Source organism: Molothrus ater, chromosome 3, assembly GCF_012460135.2.
Source record: "Molothrus ater isolate BHLD 08-10-18 breed brown headed cowbird chromosome 3, BPBGC_Mater_1.1, whole genome shotgun sequence".
Classification (NCBI taxonomy): Eukaryota; Metazoa; Chordata; class Aves; order Passeriformes; family Icteridae; genus Molothrus; species Molothrus ater.
The window spans coordinates 58639697-58664589 of NC_050480.2; the positions used below are offsets into that span (position 1 = coordinate 58639697).

Sequence of the window (24893 nt, forward strand, 5' to 3'; positions counted from 1 at the left end):
AAGAGGAGTCATTAAGCAAAAGGATCACCCTGGGTCTATTCTCATCAGAAGTATCCCAGTATCAAATCTTCACAAAAATTCTGGGCACTCTACTGTCTTAATCTTGTGAGATGTTTTTCTCTACAGCTTTCCTGTTATTCCCATCTTAGTTCTCCCCAAAATTCTAATGCATTTGTTCAGTTAGTTCAGGATTATTAAATATGTTTTGAGTCCTGCAATTATGTTCCTGCTCGGCTCTCTTGGTAAATATCTGTAGAGGAGAACTTCTTGTTACCTTGGTGGGGTTTTTCTGTTTTCTTTTTTTTTCTCTTATAGGATTAAATAATAAGAATGTACTGTTCTGTGTTGGTCTGAAGCAAAAGCAGGAAAAATTAAGGAATTTTGAGTAAAAACATAACTTTGGCAAGATTTGCTCTGGTGGCCTTCAAGAAATAAAAATTAGACGCCTCATTTATTCAACTAATTTGACTTGAAATACAGCATGTGTGTTTTTCTTGCTGCAATTACATCATAAAATGTCAAAAGTGCATAGGGAATCAGCTCTGGACACAATGTAAAACCAAGTCTCTGCAGGAACAAACCTGTGACCTCTAGCAACAGAAACACACATCTATACCTTTTCAAGGAGAAGAATGATTCAATTACACTACAGTAACTATGCTGCCCATTCATCCTCAGCTATGATGAAGAGTCGAAACAGAAAGGCTGACACATAAAGTAAAAGTGTTGGACTCAAAAACGATTGCTGCAATTTCCCTCAGACTTGATATCTTTTTCTTTTCTTTCCTGAAAAGAGTAAAGTGATGAAAATGGAAAACCCAAAGAAACTGGAATTACAAACGATGTGATGCTGGTTTTGCTCTTGGTGTTGATTTTGTACATGTATTGATTCTTCAAACGTTAGGAAAGATTTGTAACAAAACATTTCATGTCCAGAATTAATATCTTGACCCTGTGCTTCTTTGTAAAAGCACTCCAACAGGGTCTAGGTATTGTGATGCTGTGACACTGACGCAGGTCAGCATGCTCCAGGGCTTTATCATGGCAAGAGTTCAGGTGAGTACAGTAAACTGTGGTACAAGCTTCACTATGCTTCTGACTTTAACCTCATCTATAATTTATGTACAACTACAACTAAGGAAAAAATTAAAAGTTGCTCTGAATGTATTTAATTTTATTGTTTTCTGTTTGTATTTTTATGTTCGGTTAACTTCCTGAATTTGCAACAACCACCCTAATTAAAAACAAGAAACTTGAGGTTTAGGCACAAGTTTGAAAAATGTATATGTATTTTTTTAATCTTAGATGTTTACTGTGGAGCTAAACCAGCCTTGCATTCCTTGAGAATTTCATTATACTTAACAAAGTTCCATTCAAACTTAGGTATATTACCTCCCAAAAGCATAAACAAATTCCTTATGTCTTATTTGGAATTGGACCAATAATTCTCTCTTTTTTGTGTCTGTTAAGAACAAGGTTGTGCAGCAAGAACTGAATTTATCAATGTGCTAAACATAAAGAATGTGGATTTTGCCCAGGCTCCTTTTGATGATAGTTCAAAAGTCCAGGAATCACAGATATACAAAATGCACAAACAAATGCTACCCAAAGAATGGTTTTCTTTCCCAATCTTCCCAATCAATTTTCACCATTAAAACCAAAAGCAAAGACTTACCTGCCACATTCTCCTCTGCATTCTAAAATAACACATTTTAGAATTGTTATTGTTATTGTTATTTCTCATTATAGGTAACAGAAGCATAAATGTGTTTTTCCTTTAATTCTTCCTTTATTCTCACCTACTCTAACTCATTACAGATCTGTGCAATCAGATCTTGAGGACTTAGAAAATGATCCTGATTCACTCCTTTCAATTGTTTTCCTGATCATTAACAAGTTCCTAAAAATTATTTCATTCTTTCCCAAAAATTGTTGACTAGGTTGTCCAGTGATAAAATTCCCTAATGCAGACCCAAAAAGTGAGAAACTTGTAGTCTCTCCACTGTGCACCTCAATGTAGCTTGTTCCTGAGCGCAGCAGAGCAAGAGAAAACAGGGACTGGCTACCAAAGGTGTGGAGAAGAGGAACACCCAAACTTTGCCGCAAACACCTCTCTCTTCTCCTGGCAAGTGAGTTTTCCCATGGTTGAACTGACCTGAGCACAATTTCTAGGTGGTGAAATGCTGTGAAGGCAGTGGGAAGGAAGCTGCCAAGCCCACCTCATCCTTGGCTGGCTCACCTACACCACTCTCCTCACACACCAATTTCTCCACTTCCTCCATTCCACCCCACTGCACCGCAACCCTTCCCACACAAACACATATGTGCACCTTTCTCTCCAGCCCTGTTTAGCCTTTCCCACTCAGGACCTTGGCTGCTTTTCTCTGGGGACATGCTCAAATACGGCACATGGGTGGGAAGCTAACAGGAGGGGTAAGTCCCTTTTCCACCCTCTTGTCATACTGCACCACTTCAAAATCTGAGCCCAGTCCTTCAACACCCACTCTAACAACCTCTTCTGTGCCCACATGCCTCCTCTGTAGCAAACCCAGTGGCAGGGCAGGATGGTGGCTGACAGCCACGCTGCTGCTTCAGACTGTGCTTTGCAAGAGAAGTTGTGGTCACACAAGGGACGAGACGGCAACCTCACAGCCAGGGCCAAGGCGTGAGGAACGCGTCCTGCCTGCCTAGGACCCACAGAGTCCAGTTACTCATCATGAAGCAGACAGCGTGGATTTCACCAACACTAACAGTCCCACAAAAACAACCCTTTTCTATCAAGTTAGCAAAACTTTTCCTCTCTGTGTCCTCTGCCTTGCCTCTGCCTAGCATTTTTTCTTCATTAGCCAATAGCACTAATGTGGGAAAAGCCTTTTGTCAGACAGGCAGGGATTTTGCAAGTGCTTTACAACTCCCACATGTCATCTTCCCTCCTGAGGCAGGAAAACAATTCAGTCACATTCTCTCTCCTGGACAGAAAAGCTAGTAGGAATGAATAAGAAAAACAGTGTGGTTTTGCAAAGCAGTGAACCATTCAGCTTGTTCCAGCTGTAGAAACCCCCCGGCTCCTTTCTCCAACCAACCTTTTCATTCCTAGAACACCCACTCCTCTTTTGCCCCTGCTTTTCTCTCCGTGAGAGACTGGCCGGGGTACACACAAATACAGCACTTGCCTCGGCGACTTTTTGGGAAGCACAGTCCTTTCCAAACTTCTACTCCCCCCTGTGGCAGCTTGACGGCAAAAAAGAAATAGAAAGTGCACTTCCCAAGTCATGCACTCTACCCGCACTCTTTGCAAGCCATTTATCAAGAAAAATAAAGATATGTGAAGGCCTGGGTGAGTTATCACTGAATTTGAGAAGATAAAATGAGAAAACTGTTCCCAAGGAATTTGAAAATCAACCCTCAGTATCTTGCAAGTGACAGAAGGAGAAAGGTTAGTTTTAGAACTCACCTGAAATTTTTATTGCACAGTTTGTAACTCACACAGGAACACTGTTAGGACAGATTTAAGATTTTCAAATACCTTGTAAAGCTTAGGCAATACAAAAAGGCAGTTGATGAACTGTCTTTTCATCCTATGTCATAATTGAATCTCAAATAATCATACAGATCTACCATGCTATTAAGGTTACACTTTTCCACAAGATCCATCACGGATAACTTCCTCACAAGAAATGCACCACAAATAACTTCTTAGGCTCAATCTTCACAAAAACCCCGTTGTCCAAAATGGTCAAAACAAACACCATACAGTAAAACCTAACCTTGATTTCTATTTAAAACCTATTAATAAAAGGGTTATAAATGGATTAATATGCTCAGCATTAATATGTGCTGTTAGTGAGAGTCCTGCCACTTTTACAACATCATGCTTATTACTTAAAAGCCACCCATCAATAAGACATCTGTAGCAACATGGTTGTAAACACTGGACCTGAGACCATTGATGTTTAAAACAACTAGGTTTCTTCAATTAGTTCCTGCAAGAAATCAAAATATTTTAAACATGTCTCCACTTCCCTAACAATGCACATTTCTTGGAGTATCTGCCTTTTTTGTCTCCATGTAAAAAATGGTCTGACAGAGAATTTCCCACCAACACCAGAGGGATCAGCAGTCTGAGATGTTTTTCAGACCTGGCCCAGTAGTTGCTACATTTCACACACATCCGTGGGTCAATAAGGAAGCCACCTTGGCCGTTGTAGGTTACATCCCGGTTTCCCTGCCTGCGTCACTTGTACAGATGTATTTACACAGGTCACATACCACACATCACTTGCTGAAAAAACAGACAGCCAAGCTGGCACCTGAACCATGGGGAACATAGATCAAATTCTATTATTTTTTCCTGAAAAATCAGAATCTCTAGATTCTGGTGCCAATGCATCAAGGATAGTATGTTCTTTTGCAGGTCAGCTGATGCAGTGTGCTTATGAAGCCCTTCAGACACATTACAGACCTATACAATAAGCCAACTCCTCCACTTCCTCTGGAAGGACTGTGTAAACAGAAAAGCCCACTACACCAAGGTCAGTGAACTAAGGTTGTATCAAAAATGGGGGAGACATTTCTGTCTTTTAATTTATGCTCAAAGAAACCATGCTGTCACCCACACATGTACTATCCTATCAGACAGCATGGAAAATGTATCCCACAGGATTCTCCCCAGGCCTCTACTCCACAGCAGCTACAATATAAATTAAGATAGCCCATAGTTTATGGCAAAGAAAACTGCACTTGTTAATGGAAGTCCTTAATTTCGTCAAATATTAATTAAACACTGGTGTCTCAGCTTGGGGGAAAAAAAAAGCCCACAAACCCTCAAAACTTACCCTAACAGTTCCTGAAAGAAGCAGATTGAAAAACTGAAAACAAGATCACATGCACTGTAGACTAAGCAGATCTGATTCTTTCCTGCCCACATAATCCATGACAGAGTGGGAGGAAGTGTTCATCCAGCTGTTTTCCACGTGGTTCCTCTGAGAATATCAAAAGGATTTCTGGTGTATGTTCTGAGTCAATCCCTGGCCACATTTCCTCTCCAGCCAGCAACAGCAACTTTTTATGAATTGTTAACCATTTATGGGACAATTGTCAAAGGAATGGTTAGTGACAAACTGCAGCCCTACACTGGTTGACTTCCTACAGCAAGAGGTTGCAAATCTCAGTCAAACCTGAGAAATAAATAACTGAGAGCCTCTCCCTCCTTACTCACCTTTGCAAGCCGTGGAAGGACTCTATGCTTCCCCAGAAAAACCCAGGACACAGCCAGCACCCTCACAGAAGTAGTGAATGCTGCTCCTACAGTGCTTCTAAGACCAGATCTGTGGCAAATTTTTCAGAATAAAATAAGATAAATTGAATCTGAGGCTGAGTAGGTAAAAGACATTTAGCTTCACAGTACTCATAATCTCACTTTTGTACAAATAGTTTACATGTGCTTTGAATACCCATTTAGATTACTCTATTTCCAGTAATCACTTTGCTGGTTTAAGACCACACACATTCACAAAAACTCCAGTTACTTTTTAAGAATAAAGCCAAGAGCTTAAAGCAGCATTCTCAGGGACTCTAGAAATAACAAAATATTTGCATGTTAACACATAAAGAATGACATTATGGAAAACAACAAAAATCAGGTCTGCTAATGGGAATTGCACCTGATGATTTTGCTTTAGCCCAATGGACTTGGACTTTTTAAATCCCAATATTTCGATGGCCAACAGCGCATTTAGTGAACTACCCAACTGATGCTAGCAGAGAATCTGAACCAGTACCTTGGGGAATTTGGACTAGATCCACCATTTCAGCCACAAACATGTCCATAGCCTATGCCATCCACTGCCCTTCCCTGCCTTCTAATTCTGGTTCACTTTGGAGACGAGCTAATGGCTCTCATTAGTAAGATTAGCTGATGTGAATTATCATAGCTACAAGGTAAAAGCTTTGTACCACTAACCACTCTACAAATTGCACCACACAGTGCAATTTGCTTGATAGATCTTGGGAAATGTGGTCTTTTCTTTGCCTTTGTTGCTTGATGAGATCAAACATCTCCCCAGAAAAGGATGAGTAAAAGTTCAGCAAGTGATCTACTTCAGAGCCCTTTCTATGCCGACAGATACATAGAATAAGCTACCAGATGACTTCTAAGAAAGAGAAATACCAGGCAACCACATTCACGATGGAATAAATCTCTTTATTTTTACTCTGTGTCTATTTCTGAGCTAGCAGAGTAAGTCTTTCTTGGAATCTGCCTTTTAAGCAAAAGCCTACTAACGTAACTTTAACCAGACCTCTCTGAATTTTGAGATGCATTTATTACAATTTTAGTGAAATATCCTGGTGAGCATTTTGGGAAAGGAACTAATTGGCACACTAAACCTGAGGCAAGCCAGAAATGTCTGAAGCCAGCTACAAGCCTATCGTGATGATAAACAGCTCAGGGTCCAGATGTCCATATATGGCAAGACTTCCTATAAGACTGACAGTACTGTATGTGCATTGCGTATGGTTGTTGGATCAGATTCACATTCCTCGGGTATGTTTCTCTGGGAGCTTTTGATTTCCGCTTTGAGGGCTGGCTCAGACCTCCAATTGCTCTTATAAAAAAATATCTGTGACTGAAAGTTGAAAATGTGCAAGATTCTTTCTTTAAGTACACAAACACTCCAAGTCTAGCCACTTTCCTGTAGTCTTGCCAGGTTTTCACTATGTCTGATACCCGATCAAGTGACTTTTTGGGGGGAAGCAGGAAAAAAAAAAAAAGCAGGAAAAACACAAGAGAGGAATGTAGCAATCCACACCTGTACATTTTACAAGACTTCACCAACTGAAGCTGATGTAGACACACACATACCGTATATAGCTGTGTAAACACGTCTGCAAGGCTGGTGTAGTGAATTCCTAGTTTCAGCAGAAAAAATATACTATCTTAAAAGCATGTGCTGTATAAACACCTGCATGGAAGTCAAAATTAGTGCATTTTAACCATTTTATGCATCAGTTCCACGATGTACTTATCCAACCTGTGGCATACTCAAGAGGCACTTGGATGTGGCATCCAGGGATACTGTTTAGGGGTGATTATGGTGGGGTGACATTGCTAGCTGGAGTAAATGATCTTGAAGGTCTCTTCCAACCTTGAGGATTCTGTGGTTGCCATCAGAAAGGATAGGCTGAAGACAGACTGGAGTCTGCAGGAACTGCCTTTGCTTCCAAGTTCCCTTTGCCCCTGTATGTACATACACACGCACCAATGAGGTACCCATTGTTAGACACATCTAACAACATGGAAACCGAGATGACCAAAAGGCACCCCTGGGGACTCTGATTCTAACCTACCTGCATGTGCTGATACAACTTGTAATTTAGTGAGCTAATGCCTGATCCACAGTGGTGCAAAACCAGAATTAGTTCTGAATTCAAGTAACTATTCAAGCCATTTTTCTCAGGGCAGCAAGTGTATGGGGCTTGCTGTACTTGGCCTGCAGTGGGAGGACTTAGGACAGATTTATCCTTTAATTTTGGATTTCCTGGCTTTCTGGTAGTTTGTTACTTTTAAACATACTTTTTCTGTCAGTGAAATTCTTAGGTTTTGTTTAATAAAATTGTATCTCTGAAAAAACCTCTTACATGGAAAGTTATAAAACATGTCTAGAGCCTCTCTCTCTCTCTCTGATGTTCTACCATATTTAGGCATTTAAAAAAGGCATTCTGTTTACCTGGTTACATTTGCATTTTGGTATGCATGTCATACATATTTTGGTACACATACTATTTACCCAGCACTGAGGCCACTGGAGTCCTTCAAGTAAATACAGATTTTAGGAGACTTCATGGTTTTGGGAACATACATTATTTACCATAACTGTTCCTCTGGGGTCCATTTTTTCTTTCAAAGACAATCTAATTTCTTTTAATGGAGAATTTCAAGAAGAAGAAATGACATCCAAATGACTTTACCAGATGCAGTACAATGCTGGCAGAATATAAGTAGCAGTTTTACAGCACAATAGTCCTATTGGGGCATTACATGGAAGACCTTCTTTTCCCTCATGAATCTTGTTTTATTAGCACAGCATCATAGCATGGAAGTAAGCCTACATATGGAGGGATGGAAAGAAGTGGGGAGCAAGGGAGAAGGGCAGTGGGGGAAAGCCTGCATACAAAAGATGAGATCTCTTAAGGTACTACCAGATTTTAGATTGCTTATTGCAATGCATTAAGCTGGTCTCTCTTACTAAACACTAACATACTTCCACAGGTCAAAAGCCAAAACATTGGCATTCCTTGCGTTAAAGCAGAGGTCAAACAACATGACATCACTGAATATTCAAATCATACACAGGAGGCGGGGAAGAGCCATCCTCCTGGTTACAAAAAAAAAAAAAAAGAAACACAACAATAGTCATAGCAGTTATCTGCAATGACTTAATACAAGCCACAATGCTTACGTCCTGGGTTCAGTCAAATACGAACCACAGTGTTAAGGTTTTGGCTGAATGAGGTGGCATGCCATTCTCTTCTTGTTGTAATCCTGGGGCGGACCATCAGGAAGGTTGGAAGCAGGGATGTACGAGGAACGAGGAACGTGTTGCTCAGAAATGACAGCTGCACACAGGCAGTGGGAAAATAATAGCCACTTCTTCCATGCTTCAGACTCCACTCACTGTGCCAAGTATTTCAGAGTAAATAGGCACTCTCTCTATTCATAGAGAGCATCTATTAGGGAAGGAGCACATTACAAATATTCACTATGATTCAGTGGTACGCAGAGTCAATTTATACCCGGTAGCGTAATTATACCTTTTTTCGCTGGTACCAAAGCGCCCGGACCGTTCGCCGCCGGACACCGGGTACCCCGCGCCACCCCCGATCCACCCGCCCCACGTCCCCTGTGCCCGGGGGAGGGACGAGGGACGAGCGTGGAGCACAAGGGAAGGGAAATAGCGGATTCCCCCGAACGCCCCTGGCAACCGCCCCGCCGCCCCTTCCCGCCGGACCCTCCGCCCGCCTCGAAATAACGCGCTGCCGGGGGCGGGGGGGCGGCCGGGAGCGCTGGCAGCGATGGGGACTCACATTTAAAACACATCAGGACGAAAAATAAAAAACCGTGATTGGGGGGGGTGAGAATGTGCGCTGGGGGGGCGCAGCCGGAGGAATGCGGGAGTCAGGGGTCAGGGCCGCTCCGGGGCGGCGGCGGCGGCGCGGGGCGGGGCGGGCGGCGCGGCGCGGCGCGCAGGAATGCGCGGAATGTCGCTGTTTGTCCGCGGCCCCATTCAGCCCATTGGCGAGGCCGCGCCGCCGCCGCCTATAAAGGGGCGTCCGTCCCGGCACTCAGCAGTCACACAGCCACTCTCCCGCCGCACTCGGACGGAGCGGAGCGGAGGAGAGCGGAGCCCAGCAAGAGCCGGCAGCAGCCACCCTCCGGCACAGCGCCCACGGCCCGTCGCAGACCCGTCCGCGCCGCCGAGGACATCCGCCCTGCGGGAAGCTCTCGGTTTACCTCGGCTCCCCTCGCCGCCCGGCAGCCCGACGCCGACGCCGCCGCCTCGTCACCCACAAGCCGCTGACCGCTGCAGGATGGTCCCCAACACCCTCGCCCCGTTCGTCCTAGCGCTGCTGCTCGCCCTCCTCAGCCCGGTAAGTGCTGTCGCCCGCGGCGGCCGCCGCGCCTGCCCCGTCCGGCCGGTCCCGGCGGCGGCTCTGACGCTCCCCCTTTCTCTCTCTCTCTGTCCCCCCCGGCAATTTCAGGAGGCTCAGGGCCAGGAGTGCAGCGGGCAGTGCCAGTGCGGAGCCAGTCCCACCTGCCCCGCCGGCGTCTCCCTGGTGCTCGACGGCTGCGGCTGCTGCCGCGTGTGCGCCAAGCAGCTGGGCGAGCTCTGCACCGAGCGCGACCCCTGCGACCACCACAAGGGGCTCTTCTGCGATTTCGGCTCCCCCGCCAACCGCAGAATCGGCGTCTGCACCGGTGAGTGGGGGCCAGGGCTGCCGCGGGAACGGGAACAGGGTCCTGCCGGGCAGGGAGTGAGGAAAGTGGGAACCTCCGCGACTCACGCTCTGCCTCCTGCGCCTCGCAGCTCGGGACGGCGCCCCGTGCGTGTTCAGCGGCATGGTGTACCGGAGCGGAGAGTCCTTCCAGAGCAGCTGCAAGTACCAGTGCACCTGCCTGGACGGCGCGGTGGGCTGCGTGCCCCTCTGCAGCATGGACGTCCGTCTGCCCAGCCCCGACTGCCCCTACCCGCGCCGGGTGAAGCTCCCTGGAAAGTGCTGCGAGGAGTGGGTCTGCGATGAGACCAAGGAGCAGACTGCCGTGGGACCTGCACTTGCCGGTGAGTGGGGGGCTCTCTGCAGATGGCAGCTGGGGGAGGGGGCACCCTGCATGATGGAGGCTGAAGGCAGTGGACTAGATGGACACAGGCAGAGGCTGGAGGGCTGCAGTTAGTGGAATCACCCCACGGATTTTAGCTGCCTGAATTTCTCAAGGAAAAGGAACGAGCATTTAGAGGGGTGAGGTTAGGCATTGGTCTCATTATGGTTTTCTGTCTCCTGCAGCTTACAGACTGGAAGACACTTATGGTCCAGACCCAACAATGATGCGTGCCAACTGCCTGGTACAGACCACGGAATGGAGTGCTTGCTCCAAGACCTGTGGCATGGGTATCTCTACCAGGGTCACCAATGATAATGCCTTCTGCAGACTGGAGAAACAGAGTAGACTCTGCATGGTCAGACCTTGTGAAGCAGACCTGGAGGAGAACATCAAGGTAAATGTTATTATCTTCATGTATGCTGCACAAGGTTGCTTCCATCCACTAGCAAAAGGACAGTGACCAAAAGTGCAGAGCTGACAGGTAGTCAGTTTCAAGTGGTTTACTTGGAAATTTGAGTTTTACCCTAGTGGTGATGACTATTTACAGTTAAATGTCCTTAGTTTTCTCTCATGCTGTGTTATGGCACTATATAAGACAATCTTGCCTAATGATAACACAGTAAGAATTAGCACGGCTGCTCACCACTAACTTGCAAGCTTAGTGTGCTTTGTGAAAGCCTACCTTCTAAACATCTTGTATTCACTTCTATCCTGACAGAAAGGCAAAAAGTGCATTCGCACCCCCAAAATCTCCAAGCCTGTCAAGTTTGAGCTGTCTGGCTGCACCAGCGTGAAGACCTACAGAGCTAAGTTCTGTGGTGTTTGCACTGACGGGCGCTGCTGCACACCCCACAGAACAGCCACCCTCCCTGTGGAGTTCAAGTGCCCTGATGGGGAGATCATGAAAAGGAAAATGATGTTCATCAAGACCTGCGCGTGCCACTACAACTGCCCTGGAGACAATGACATCTTTGAGTCTCTGTACTACAGAAAGATGTATGGAGACATGGCATAAAGCCAGAAGGAGACGCTAAATGCATTCTCAACTTGAACTGATTTGCATCTCATTTTGTAAACATGATTCAATAGCACAAGGTATTTAAATCAGTTTTTTTTTTAATTTCAACAAACTGCTCCATGTGACTTAAGACAATTTTTCTACTGACCCCAAATGGTGATTTGAAGAAGAACGTAAAACGGACAGTGGGACCACAGCGAGACACAGCTTCAGAACGTGTTCCTGAGGTGGTGTGATGGGGTTAAGGGAAACAGGCAGGAAAAGCAGATTCAAGCAAATGTTCCCTTAATGTGGTACAGCGTGCTTCATCTAGTAGTGCAATTGAGAAGAGACCATTAGCATGTTTGCTGGCGCTGGCTTAGAGACAGCAACAGCTGGAATGCAAACACCCAGCAAAGTGCTAAGTAGAAGGTGTTCTGTTAGTCAGGACAGTAATGTTTCAGCTCTGACACTGATTCAGATGGCTTGGCCAACAAGAATCAGAATCATGTCAATTAGACTGGACAGCTTGTGGCAGTTAATTTACCTGTAACAAGCTACTTTTTATGAATATTGTAAATACTGTGTGTATATATATTTGTACAGTTATCTAAATTAATTTAAAATTTTGTGCTTTTGTTTAATGCTTTGAAAGTTCAATGATAGCCTTCTTTTTTGGAACAAGATAGGTAAGATTTAAAGCTTGTTTGACAATGCATTCAAAGCATGAAATAGATACTCTAGTGGAAATTGTTCAGATAGGGCCAAATGGTGAGTTGAAGTCAAGATGAAGCTGAGGTGCCTGTAATGTTACAAAGCATTCATCTGGCAAAATATGTTTACTTACTACTTTATAAGACAAGTGGCTTTAAGAGAAATGGCTGTTCTGTAGCTCATCAGTCTTTCCACTTGAGCATTTGTTTCTTTCTTTGACTATGGCTGTTTTTGGACAGTTTATTTGTTGAGAAGTGTGACCAAAAGTTACATGTTTGCACCTTTTTAGTTGAAAATAAAGTATTTATATTTTTTATATAAATGGCTTGGTATTTCATTTACCTTTAGTCTCCACTATTCCTTTTCATGTTTTTAAAGGGGTTGCCTTTTCGCTAGATGAAAATCAAGTAATGTGTGGTGGGTTCTTCAGAATCACATACACTTGGGAATAAGCTAAAGATTTACTTATTCTGTTACTAGTGAACCAACTGTAACTGTTTGTTACTCTTCTGAATTTAGAATTCTGAATTTTGGGAAGGGCCAGGCTTGCTTTGCCAAGCCCAGTATGGCATGATACTGGAAGCAGGTATCCTCATGCATCACATGTAGTTTGAAAGGAGTCAGGTCACCATGGTATTCAGCGGCTGCTGTAATACACCACACAACATGCTTAATTTCATTGAGGTGTTCCACTGGTTAAGATTTGTTTTCAACTAAGGCAAGGAAAATATTTTTAATTACTAAAAGCATTGAAGTGGTTCTTGACTCTAGACTCAAATGCAGAAGTCCAAAACTTGGTGCAATTCTTGGGGAATAGCTAATGAGTTGTATCATAAAAATCACAGAATACGACAGGCTGGAAGGGACCTCTAAAAAACTTCTAGTTTAACCTTCATGTAGTGTAAGGCTAATTTAGATGTAGCTTTACTTGAATTAACACCTAAATGTGGTATGATAGAGCACTGGACTCTGGTGGCAATTATGCAGATTATATTCCTCCTTGCTGACAAGGCCAAACTATTACATGTGACAGTTCTGTGCAGAGTGTCCATGGGTTCAAACTCCTGCAGGGCCACAGATGAGAAGTATTGTAAGAGCTACACATTTTGAAAATGGTCCAAACCTTCATCTTAGATAAGCAAGAACTATTTGTGAGGACAGTTGTGAGTCAACTCCCTCATCCTCCTGAAGCTAAAAGAAAAGCTTCAGTCCTGTGCTTGGACCTACATCAATAACAGACTTTTTTTGTCCCTTTATTAAGACAAGGAGATTCTTTGAATTCAAATTAACCTTTGCACTAGAAGCATTAGTTCTTGTTTTCAGAAAAAAACATGTTCTCCAACAAGAATCCTTTTCAGGCAAACAAGTTCAATCTGGAATTTCCTGGTGCTGAAAGAGTGTTAGCTTACAAAAATGTCCATCCTTCCTGAGCACCTTCCAATCCCATTGATTTCAGCTAGCATTAGCAGCAAATCAGTGTAACACCAGCTTTGACTAATGATGAACAACAGAGCCCTAAACTAATGGGAAGTCAATGGGAGTCTTGCCAATGGCTTCACCAGGCTTTGCTCAAGGACATAGAAGCATTTTCCCTTCCTCTGAAAAATAAAAGGAATTTTCCTGGCATGAGGAAGTGGCTTTCTATGTCCCATACAAAATACTTTTGAGTAGCCTCTGGCTCTTATGCTCCCTGAGACTCTCCAGCATTTTTTCACAATGTTTTTTTTTCAGATTATGAATATTGTGCAGCCATTCAGCTCACCCTGGAAACGCTTCAAACACTCGTACAACCCTGAGGACTGGTTGCCTGACCGCTACTGTGGCTCCACCCCCAAATAAGAAGAAAACTCTCATTTCTAGTTCCAGAAAGGACAGGATGTACGTGGACTTCATTCATAACCATCACTATAGAAGCTCTCAGGATTAGCAGAACAGAAAGAAGCACAATGTACCTGGCAGGTTGGGATTAATTCCTGTGAGAAATGGGGTGCTTATGACACTGCTTAAGCGTTTTGATGAACAGCTCTGCTCTGCAGTCTTTTATCAGTTAGTATCAGATATTATAATGAGTGACATTTCCTAATACCATCATTCCCATGAGCCTCATGACCACAAGAGTCACTCATGTTCTGCTCCCAGCTCTCTGCACTGTGGGCTGTATCTCCAACACCTAATCCACACAACACTGTGGCCTCCCCTGGCACTGTCGTCCAGCTGTGCCTGGCAAACAAGGCTGGAGGGTCAGAGAGCAGCAGCAGGGCTCTGGCTGAGGAAGGGCTGTCTGAAAGACACCTGCAATGGGGTTCCCCCAAAGCAGCCCAGGACCACTACCTGTCCTTTCCCAGATTGTGTGATGATAAAACTGCCTTGCCTTCCATCTGCCACATTATTGCACTGTTTCACAGGGCAGCAGAGAACAGAAGAGGCCTGTCAGAATATTTTGGTAGTGGTTTGCTGTTGCCACTGTGAATTAAAATAAGGGAGTATGCTACATATGCAAATCTGTTAAGCATTGTTGCTCTCCCCTGAGCATATCAGGAATCATAAATCTCAGGTATGCATTATAATGAATTGCACTCCTTTTTCCAGAAATGTGTGTAGTCTTCTGACAGAAGCATACATTTTACACCATTTCACAGGTGTTAGACCTCTGAAGGTTTTATCTCTGAAGGTAAAGAAATTAAAATATTTTGTTGTAAGCTCTCCTAGAGGTATAGGTAGGCATCATACTGTTTGGGAGGCTTTCTTTCAAAGGTATCCCAGGAAAAAGGAGCCCTTGTGTGGAATTTATGGCATCTTAAATGATGACTACAATGTGGGTCTTTCAACCGTAAAGAAGTTTCCTGATTTCATTCTTTGTGCCTAAGATGCATAGATGGAAGAATAAAAACCTGAGTTCAAAAGTCCAAAGTCACTTACATGGGAGAGAATATTGGTTCATGTTCCTTTCAAAATACCTTGTTTTGAAAGTCTGCTTTTGGTTGCTTGCATCCTTAGAAAATCCTACTGAGCAAGTTTGCTACTGTACTTTAAAAATATTTTATTCATATATGAAAGCATATTCATTCTAATTACTACCTCCTTTAAATGGATCTCCAGCTATATTAATAATACAGTTGGTAAAGAATCTCTGTAAAGTCAATACTAATTTGATAAAAGATATTCAATTAAATATTAAACAGAAATTCAAGGTGGCTGTAGACCAGAGTATCAAATACTTTGAAATAGTTCTAAACCATTGTATTTCACATTTTTGTACCATAACACTTTTGCATGGATTTGCAGCTTAGCTTTCTAACACAATACAGATGTGAACAACAGACAGGGATTATAGCCCTTTCATATGAAATAGGCTCTACTCTCCAGATGGAAATTTGCCAGATTCCTCAGAGCTGAGACACATCCAAAAGACACTAGTTAAAAAAGTCCCCAAGAATGAGCCACTTTTAATGATCTGCAACCACACAGGAACAAATAAGTCTTTGAACAGTATCCAGTTGTTTGTCTCACAAAGACGAGGACTCAGCTGAGAAAACTGACTTTTGGACACCACTAGAAATAGCATATTTTTTACTAGATCATTTGTATTTTTCTCATGTAGCATAGTTTTTCAGACCTCACACTTGAAGAAAGCTTTCATTTCATTATACTGAAAAGGACATTAAATATAAGAAGGAACAGTAATATTTTTACCTGAATATATAATAATTCAACCATTCTGACTTTGTATCCTACCACCAAAAACCCAAGTTCTTTAAAAACAGTGCTTAAATGTGGCTTTAACTGATGTTATACTATGCCTACATATGGAAGTAGTTAGCAAGGAGAAGTTGGGATGAAATACCACTGTAAGGCTTTGCCCAAAACCCAAGAAGAATCTGAGAGAGGAAGTAGTTCAGTTAACTTATTTTTCCTCTCACTTTCCACTTTTTTTCCTCCCTGCAGTTCCTTTGATTCATGTCCATAAATGGACATACCAAAAGCCACTACATTCTCACAGTGTTTTTCAGCCTGCCTGGAACCAGGAAATACCAGGAATTTCTTCAAGGAACCTGTTCCCAAACTGTACTAAAGCCTTCAACACATTTAATGTTTGAACAGAGTTTAGAAGCATGACTAAGGTCCCATCTCCACTGCACGATTCAGCATTGCTGCTGGCATCAGAGAAGAGTTGTTTACAATCCTTAGTGCTTGCCCTGGCTTTTTCAGCTCTTCTCTGTTCTACTCCAAGCCCACATCCCCAGAGTAGTGAACATGGGCCCATTCTGAAATGTCCCACCCTGAAACATCTGGCTGCATATTGTGGCAGCATTCCTCAGCTCCTGTCTGTTATTGGGGCAGTGCCAATTGCAGGACTGTGTACATTTGTTTAATGGTAGGTAAATTCAACCCTGGTAGGAGTATAATGGTGTTTATGTTGTGAGGAACAAAGCATTTTACAGCCTCCTGAGCAGGACCAAAAGGCTGCTAACACAGTACTGCAGTGCTAATACAATCCAGTGGTGCCTCCATTCATTACTCAGCCCCGTTAATTGAGCCACTGAAAGAAATGTGCAATCCAAATAAATGTTTGTTGGTTTAAATTAGACCTATTAAAAGCAGGTATTTAGCGGCTTTCAGCAGCTACAAAATATGTTTTCCTGCTCCTGAGCTGAATGCTAAGAACCAGCTTTTCAGCCAGTTTTCAGGACTCTGGTCAGCCTAGCTAACCAACATAACTTCAGTCAAACTGGTTTGGACTACCTGTGACCCAAAATCCTAAGGCTGCACAATTTTACGGGAACTGCATGGGACTTTGTGCCTTGGAGGTCTCCTGGGAGGACACAGGCTGGCTCCTGTGGCATTTGCTGGGCAATAAGCACTTCCAGGAGCACAAACTGCACAAAATAGTGTTCTGCAAACAGCTAAAATTACAACCTAGTATCAACCTACTAGGGAAGTGATAAGCCAGTGAATCTGGTAAATGAAAGAGAAAGACAAGGATTCAAATTAGATCTGAAATATTATTCAAACTTTAGACAATGTAACATGTGGGAAGGTACTTGATATAATCTTAATACACTGTGATATGGTGTTATGTATGCTTTTTTAATTTACAGAGCAATGGAAATAAGTAAGAAGTCATATTTGGCCTTTTCCATTCATACATGCTGTTCTAATTCTAAGCTCATTGTGAGGTTAGAAAGTCCAAGATCAGTAAGCTAATCAAGATTCTGAAATCTAATGTGCTAGGAGTTAATGAAAAAAGCCAGCTCATCTTACCTTGGGAGCTGGCACAAGTGTCTCTCAGTGGGCTTCCCCATCAGCCTCTTAGCTGTAGTTACTCATCTGGGGGAATCTTCTCAGCTGAGGTTTTTCTTCATCTGTGACTCAAAGGATTTTCATATGATGACAAAGAAATTAAGTATTTCTTTCCTTCCATTGATTCTTCCAGCCACAGCTCCATAGCCACTAAGTAGTCACCTTGGAAAGAACTGCATAGATAAGAATATGCCCTAGCCAGTGATCTTGAATGGATCCCAGCATGGCTAATGCCTGTCCCAGCATGGCTAATGCCTGTGAGAAGTCACCTGGGATCAGTATTTTCAAGGGAAAGCAACATTTGTTTTTTCTTGCTGTGCTACAGCATTGCTGCTTATCCTTATGATCCACAGGAGTACTAAAGAGCACTCTAGAAAGTGCCATTTTACAGTCATTTGATTACAGACACCAGGAAATGCTGTTAGAGAAGAATTGGCAATGCCATCCCACTTCACAAGAAGGTGCCTGACTTAGAGATAAGTCCACATGGAAAACACCTTGAGTAAGGATATTCTGTGAAGTTTAACCTTACACACACACAAGCACTTACACATGCAGACATCCCCATTGTAGCTGCCTGTATCATCTAGCTATTCTCATGAAGATGCAGTTATAGTATAAATGTGTCACCTTATGCAATATTCTACTCTACAGGTGTGAGTATGCTTTTGTTACCCTTTGGATAACTGTATGCAATGGGGATTTTCTGTTCTGGCTTTTCTGACTTCTGCAAGCATATAATAAGCATGGCAAATCTTGTAAGTACAACCAGCCTTAAGAGTGCAAGGATTATCTGGGTAAAAGCTTGGGTTTTGTGTGAAGAAAAAGTGGACTTTCTACATGCAGAAATGAAGCAAGACTCTTCTGTCCTTATGAGTGCTTTAATTTTATACAGTTGAAAAGCAAATTAGACGTTATTTATATAATGTTTTCTTTGGCTTCTGTCTGTCATTCTCCACAGACCTTATCATAAAACAATTTATTAGAAACAATATGTATATTTGTTAACAACCACACACAAATACAATGGCCCTCTCAACACAAGTCAGAGAAAAACAAGCAAAAGGCTGATAAAATCTCTTTGTGCTGTATGGTTACTTCTGATTGTGAGAGGCAGCAGGATCTTCTTCCAAATAGTTTACAGTTATGCCTAAAATCTCTCTAGATTATTTATTAGACTTCATTAAACCAGTCTTCAAATATTTTTTGCTCTGTACATCCACACCAGGACAAATTGTGGGCTAGTAGGATTGCACAAAAACATCCTGTCCTTTAGACAGAAAATAAAGAAACACCAGCACCTGTATTTTGTCTGTCTGCTTTCCCAAAACAAGGAATAGACAACAGTTGGTCCATCATTTTATTTCATGAATTCATTCAGATAAAAGTGGCTTCATTGATGAGGCAACTATGAAGCATATGATTTGTGGTAGATTATGCCGTTTATGGATAGCGTAGGGGGTACAGCAATATATTCCATATTTTTCCTAGCTAGCACGTAATACCCCACGTGAGCCCCTATCAGACTCTCAACTCCCGAAACACCAAATTACTACAAACACCCTGTCAGGTCCTGGTCTCTGCCAGACTTCAGGCCGGAGCAGAGGAACGAGACCGGGCTCTTTCTCTGCATCACACTGACACCGCGTGGCAGCTCTGCGGCCGCCTTTTGCTCCGGGTACTAACTTTACCTCCCTACGAATGAAGCTAAACGAGCTCCTGCTCTTTTTGGTGGAAGGTATTTGATTACTCACTTGAAACAATTCGTGCTATTTTGTTACGAGGGATGATGTAAACATAGACTTGTTTGAAATACAGGAAATCTTTCTTATTTTCTCAAAGTGAATTAAAGTGACAGCTACATAGTTCTGCCCAAGCACCGTGCTGTACTTAGATATCATTGCAGCATTGTTATCTATATTGAAAATATAGAAAATTAAACCCCCAGAGTGCATGCCACCCACCCTGAAGGAACAAATCACTACAATATGCCACAACACATCACAATAGTTTTCACTAGCAGGTACCTGGAAAAATACACAGATAAAGGGGTTTATTTATTAAAGGTTATATTAAAGGAGAGTATGTTTTAATTGTCTTGCTTTTTATCTTGCATGCTTCTTAAAAACTAATCCAAGGTTCAACTTTTAGGATGAGCAGGACTTGCTTCTCCTCCTTAGGCAGATACAGATTCACATGTAGGCTTTGGGTATCTGTCAGAGAATCATAAAATTATCTTATGTAATTACATCTCCTTTTTTCCAGATGACTAATTATGTTACAATAAGTTTTTGAGTTAAATTGTTGAAAGGGAAAATTTCCCTCCTGACTTTTTCAACATGCATAGACAATGAATCACATCCATTTCGTGCAGATTTGGTCTGCTAAATAGGTCTTTGACTCTGATGCTCTGGATCTAACCCAAACCTACTGTAAAAAAACTCTGATCCAGCTCCCTACTTGAGACCCATTAATATGAAATGGATTTGGACATACAAATGGGCCAGAGGGCTGCTGTGCCTTTTTCTCTGGATTGTGTCTGCTGCAGCTGTCAACTGCCCAACAGAATGGAGCAGGGTCTGACACACGGACTGCTACACTACTGAGACTGTGGTAAGAAATGTGTATGTTTTTAAGGCCCATAATCTTCCTTCAGAAGTTAATATGTTTTGTACAACTCCTTTGAATAACAACTTTAGTCAATAGTAACAGTGATGGACTGGCCATTCTTAGTCACTCAGAACCAGAGATTCACCTGAGATTTACTTTCCTTACTCTGCTCCTTAACAGCACTCTGCATTTCATCTGCATGAGCAAAGAACTGAGGCTTTCCTCAGATCATCTTCCCCAGGTGAAAAACTTTTAACAAGAGGTCTTCTTCAGACCTTTTTCAATGCTAACCTGACTGTAATGTTCAGTGACTAACCTGACTGTAAATGTTCAGTGAATCTCAGGCCCAGCACAGAAGATAGAGACCTTGAGGTATAGAGACCTTGAGGTATCAGTACCACTCAGTCAGGCAGATGTCAGAAAAATCTCTTCAGTCTCCTAGAGTCACCCCCCTCCTTGGAAAGGAGGCAGTCTTGTGGATAGCCCAATTTTGTGCTCACCATCAGCCTGCTCCTAACGGACCCATTTCTTCAGCTTCTAAATCCCTACCAAGAGTTACATCCCATAACTACCTGTGCACAAGTACTGCTGTCATGTTCCTGCTTCGAGAACCCAGGTTGGGCAAACATTTGCTTACACAGTTTGCTTTACACAGAAATCCTTCTGCTTCTTTTTTTATATAAAAGGTAGTGGCTCAGCCAAACAGGTCTAAGAACATATTCACGTTCACTTCTCCTCTGAGGACTACATTCCCATATATGTATTTTGCATTGTGATTCAGTCTTAACACTGATGCTCTAGTTGTTTTCAGGATGATTTTGAAATTTTTATTATACACACACTCCAACAAAATCATTATCTTCATGAAGTGTCACGTCTTATACCATCAAAATATGCTATCTATTATGTATCTGAAAAAAAAACATCTTCTGAGGAGAAGGCTAAAATCAATGCATGTCTTGTTTCTAAGGTAAGGCCTTAGGAAAGTGTTTGCCATCAACCAACTCAAAATTTCTCTTATTAACAGTGGAAATTATTTCTTTGTCACATGTTTATCTAAGTCCTCTGGGCCAAAACAGCCTTTTGGTTATTGCTTTTTCTCTTTAAGGAAGTTGTACGCTTGTTCTTTTTGATAGACCCATTCCCTCCAACACCCAAACATTGCCCTTTTTTGATATCCTTTTAGTAATAGAGCACTTGCACTCTTGCTGAAGTAACTATAGCTCTGTAATTTTTGTTGACTCTGATACTAAATTCCACATGGCTTCTTCTTGCATGTAGGGGTTCTTCTTGTAATACTTCAGCTTCAACATCATGTTTTTCATAACAAAATTCTTCATTTTTCCTAAGCTTTATTTTGGCATGGACTATCCTTTGGCAAATTATCATTGTGAAGGAGTCATTGTGGATGTTGTGGGAATCCCCATACTTTCTGTATTTAAGGAAGCTACATGTCAAGGAAGTACATAAAACCTAGTCCTGAATTTGAAAAGACATCAATATGTTCTGAGCTTGCAGCATATGGGGGCTGGGAGTCTGAGGTCGTGCTTTAGTCTTCTTGGGTTGTTTTGTTTGGCTTATTTTTGGTTACTTGGGGGTTTTTGAAAGCTGTGGACAACCTGGTTTATAATACATAATCTCCAAGATGAAATCCATTCCTGCAAGACTTCACAAGAATAATTGAAATTAAGAAATTAAATGGTTGATACACAGTCACAATCCACTTCTGCTCTGTTGAAGCCAGCAGTGGGAGATGGCAACACACAATTTAAGTGATTTTAGTTCACTTGTACAAGGAAGTTCCACTGGCATGTTCCATAAACAGGATATACAGTAATTTATATGAAAATAAAAACTTCCTCGGTGATGGGAAATGATAGCATAACCTTCTTCTGCAGAATTTTGATTATTTGCACCTTAGTAATTCAAGCTTCCCCATGCTCTCATCTCTAAAAATTCTACTAGTTGTGTTAGCTAATTACAAGAATGGAAAGTGCCTCATAAGGAGCCTATTATTTTCAGGTGGTTTGCCTGGATTTCTACTGTCCTGGGGCCATGTTTCCTTGGAAAATTACACTGTGTTAACAGATCATTTCCCAGTTATTCCAGATCAGGCCAGAAGAGGGCCAGATATCACCAGCAAATGATCTGTGTTCACTATTCATTCAAAGTATAATGTATCTATATGTCCATAAACAATTTATTTTGAACAACAGAATCAATTCCTTACATCATTTCCTTCTCCATGTAAAAGGACTAAATACAGTTTTAGACCTAGTTACAGGACTGTGACAAAGAGCATAATTAATTTTTATAGTAGATTTTGCCATCTTCTGCAGCCAGCAGAAAACTTAGAAGTCAAGCCACAAGACTTTAAAATTAATTCATTGCCCTCAAGCAGTGTGCTTTCTGCCACAGAGAAATTCAAAGCTCTGGCATAGATGCAGGATGGCAGAGGTGAGGCCTCCAGAAGAGACATTTGGAGAGACATAAAGAAATTCCCTATGAAGTTTCAGACTGAGGCTGGAGCTAAAGCATGGCTTTGCCAGAGTGCCACAAATGCAGAGACTCATAACAACTTGATGGGAACTTAACAAATGTGACACACATCTGCAAGAAGGGCTGGAAGGAGATCTGGGGAACTACACGTCCGTCTGACCTTGGTTCCAGGGAAGGTCATGGAGCAGATCATCTTGAATGCAATCACACGACATGTACAAGAAAACCAAGGGATCATCCCAATCAGCATGGGCTTAAAAAAGGCAGATCCTGCTTGACCAGTCTCCCTTTATGAAAGGTGTGGATGTTGTGTACCTAGACTTTAGTAAAGCCTTTGACACCATTTCCCACAGCATTCTCCCAGAAAACCTGGCTGCTCATGGCTTGGGTGGGTGGGTGCATAGTTTGCTGGGTAAGAAAGTGTGTGGATGGCTGAGTCCAGAGAGTGGTGGTGAATGGATTTACATCCAGCTGGTGGCTAGTCATTAATGGTGTTCCCCAAGACTTAGTACTGGGACCATTCTGTTTAACATCTTCACTGATAACTTGCATGAGGGGATCAAGTACACCCTCAGTCAGTTCACAGATGACACCAAGTTAGGTGGGAATGTTGATCTGCTGTAGGGGCAGGAAGGCTCTGCAGAGGGATCTGAATGGGCTGGATTGATGGGCCAAGGCCAATAACAATACAGTGAAGTGCTGAATCTGGCACCTGGGTCACAGCAACCCCATGTAACCCTTCAGGTTTAGGGCAGGGTGCCTGGGAAGATGCCTGATGGAAAGCACCTGGGGGTGCTGGTCAGCAGCAGCTGAACATGAGCCAGCTGTGCCCAGGTAGCCAAGAAGGCTGATGGCATCCTGGCCTCCATCAGCCATAGTGTGGCCAGAAGGACCAGGGCAGGGATCATCTCCCCTGTGCTCAGAAGGGCCATGACTCAAATCCTGTGTTCAGTTCTGGGCCACTCACTACAAGAAAGACACTGAGATGCAAGAGCAAGTTTAGAGAAGGGCAACTAAGCTGGTGAAGGGTATAGAACAGAAGTCCTGTGAGGAGTGGCTGAGTAAGCTGGGGTTGTTTAACCTGGATAAAAGGAGGCTCAAGGGTGACCTTATCACTCTCTACAACTGCCTGAAAGAAGGGTGTAGCCAAGTGAGGGTCAGCCTTTCCCCCAGGTAACAAGTGAAAGGATGAGAGGAAAACAGCATGAAGTTGCACCAGGGGAGTTTTTGCGTATTAGAAAAATACCCAAAATATCCTTACCAAAAGGTTTGTGAAGCACCAGAATAGGCTGCTCAGAGAAGTGATTACTGTCCTTGGAAGGATTTAGGAGATGTGTGGATGTGGCACTTAGTGACATGGTTTCATGGTGGACTTGGCAGTGCTGGGTTAATGGCTGGACTCAATGATCTTAGAGGTCTTATCCAACCAGAATGATTCTGATTCTATGACTGTCAGCCTATGTGCCTTATGGATATGAACAAAAGGCAATTCTGCTGTCTTCTGATCAGTAGATCAGTCTGGAGTTTTGGAGTGATTCAAAACTCTTTCATCTCACTATATTTGTTTTATTTCAGTAAATTAAAAATAGAGAGAACTAAACATGCAATAAATGGCAACATAAATTTGACACGTGTTGTGGCTAAGGAGGAATACAATAATTTGCAATGGTATCCTCTAAAATCTGTTTCCAGGCTTCCATAATTATTCCAAGTTTGTCCATGGTCTCCATAGCAGCCTTTCCTGAGGCTCAAGCCTGGTGTGGTGAGTCACAGTGGTTCAGCAAAGGACTCAACTCCTTTCCAGGGAGTCTGAGTCACAGGATGCCAAACCTGGACTGGTTTCCTGTAATATAGAGGTTCCTGAGCTATGGCAGACATACCACACATGGTACACAAGCCACCTCAGCATGGTGCTCCAACACCTCCCAGACATCGCCGCAAGGTATGCGAGGGTAAGTAGGAGATGTTGCTGCTGCTGGCAAACAAACACAAATATTTGGAAACTTGTGCTTTAATAAGTTGCTGGACTCTTACTGACTCTGCCCCTGAACTCCTCAGAAGAGCAAAAACAGTTTACCACAGCCCAGCAGTAAAAGTGCTGAATATAGAGCTCACCATGAGCCCTGGGCTGGTTTCCCAAGCTCATTAGTGGTGCTGATGTGGGCACAGAGTGTTACAGCAGCTGCCCTGTGACCCTGCAGCTCTAGAAGTTCTTCACGGTGCTCTTATTCCTGAGGGTCCACTCTGGAATGGTACATTGGGCAACTCCTTCTGGCACAGGAACCTCCTCAGCAACAAGCTTGGGCTTTGCAGCAGACTTTGAAAAAAGGGAGGTGAGAAATTAGATCTTTGCCTCTTAGATTAGCCTCCTAACCACAGAGTCACAGATTGAGG

At 42.8% G+C, this 24893-nt stretch overlaps 1 protein-coding gene and 1 long non-coding RNA gene across 3 annotated transcripts in view; one reads left to right on the forward strand and one right to left on the reverse strand.

Moving 5' to 3' along the window:
* LOC118700175 (uncharacterized) overlaps nt 1-9069 on the reverse strand; it is a 44339-nt gene extending 35270 nt beyond the window's left edge. The window contains exons 1-2 of one of the 2 annotated variants that reach the window (XR_008508276.1): nt 8460-9069; nt 5219-5327 (exon numbers count right to left, since the gene is read on the reverse strand). This is a non-coding gene — a long non-coding RNA (uncharacterized LOC118700175). Of the gene's footprint in view, nt 1-5218 lie in introns of both variants that reach the window. The other variant, XR_004982200.2, reaches the window with a different exon arrangement.
* Nucleotides 9070-9257: 188 nt separating this feature from the next.
* CCN2 (cellular communication network factor 2) lies at nt 9258-12411 on the forward strand. The gene is made up of 5 exons (XM_036404576.1): nt 9258-9648; nt 9760-9976; nt 10086-10337; nt 10561-10772; nt 11097-12411. The coding sequence occupies exons 1-5, from the start codon at nt 9259-9261 to the stop codon at nt 11391-11393; spliced, it is 1368 nt and encodes a 455-aa protein (XP_036260469.1). The 5' UTR covers nt 9258; the 3' UTR covers nt 11394-12411.
* The last annotated feature ends 12482 nt before the right edge of the window (nt 12412-24893 follow it).

Bases quoted from the DNA above. Each gene is read 5' to 3' on its own strand.
- CCN2 (XM_036404576.1), top strand. From the start codon at position 9,259: ATGTCGCTGTTTGTCCGCGGCCCCATTCAGCCCATTGGCGAGGCCGCG. The intron at 10,338-10,560 runs GTGAGTGGGGGG...TGTCTCCTGCAG, and splicing joins CGTGGGACCTGCACTTGCCG to CTTACAGACTGGAAGACACT. The intron at 10,773-11,096 runs GTAAATGTTATT...CTATCCTGACAG, and splicing joins ACCTGGAGGAGAACATCAAG to AAAGGCAAAAAGTGCATTCG.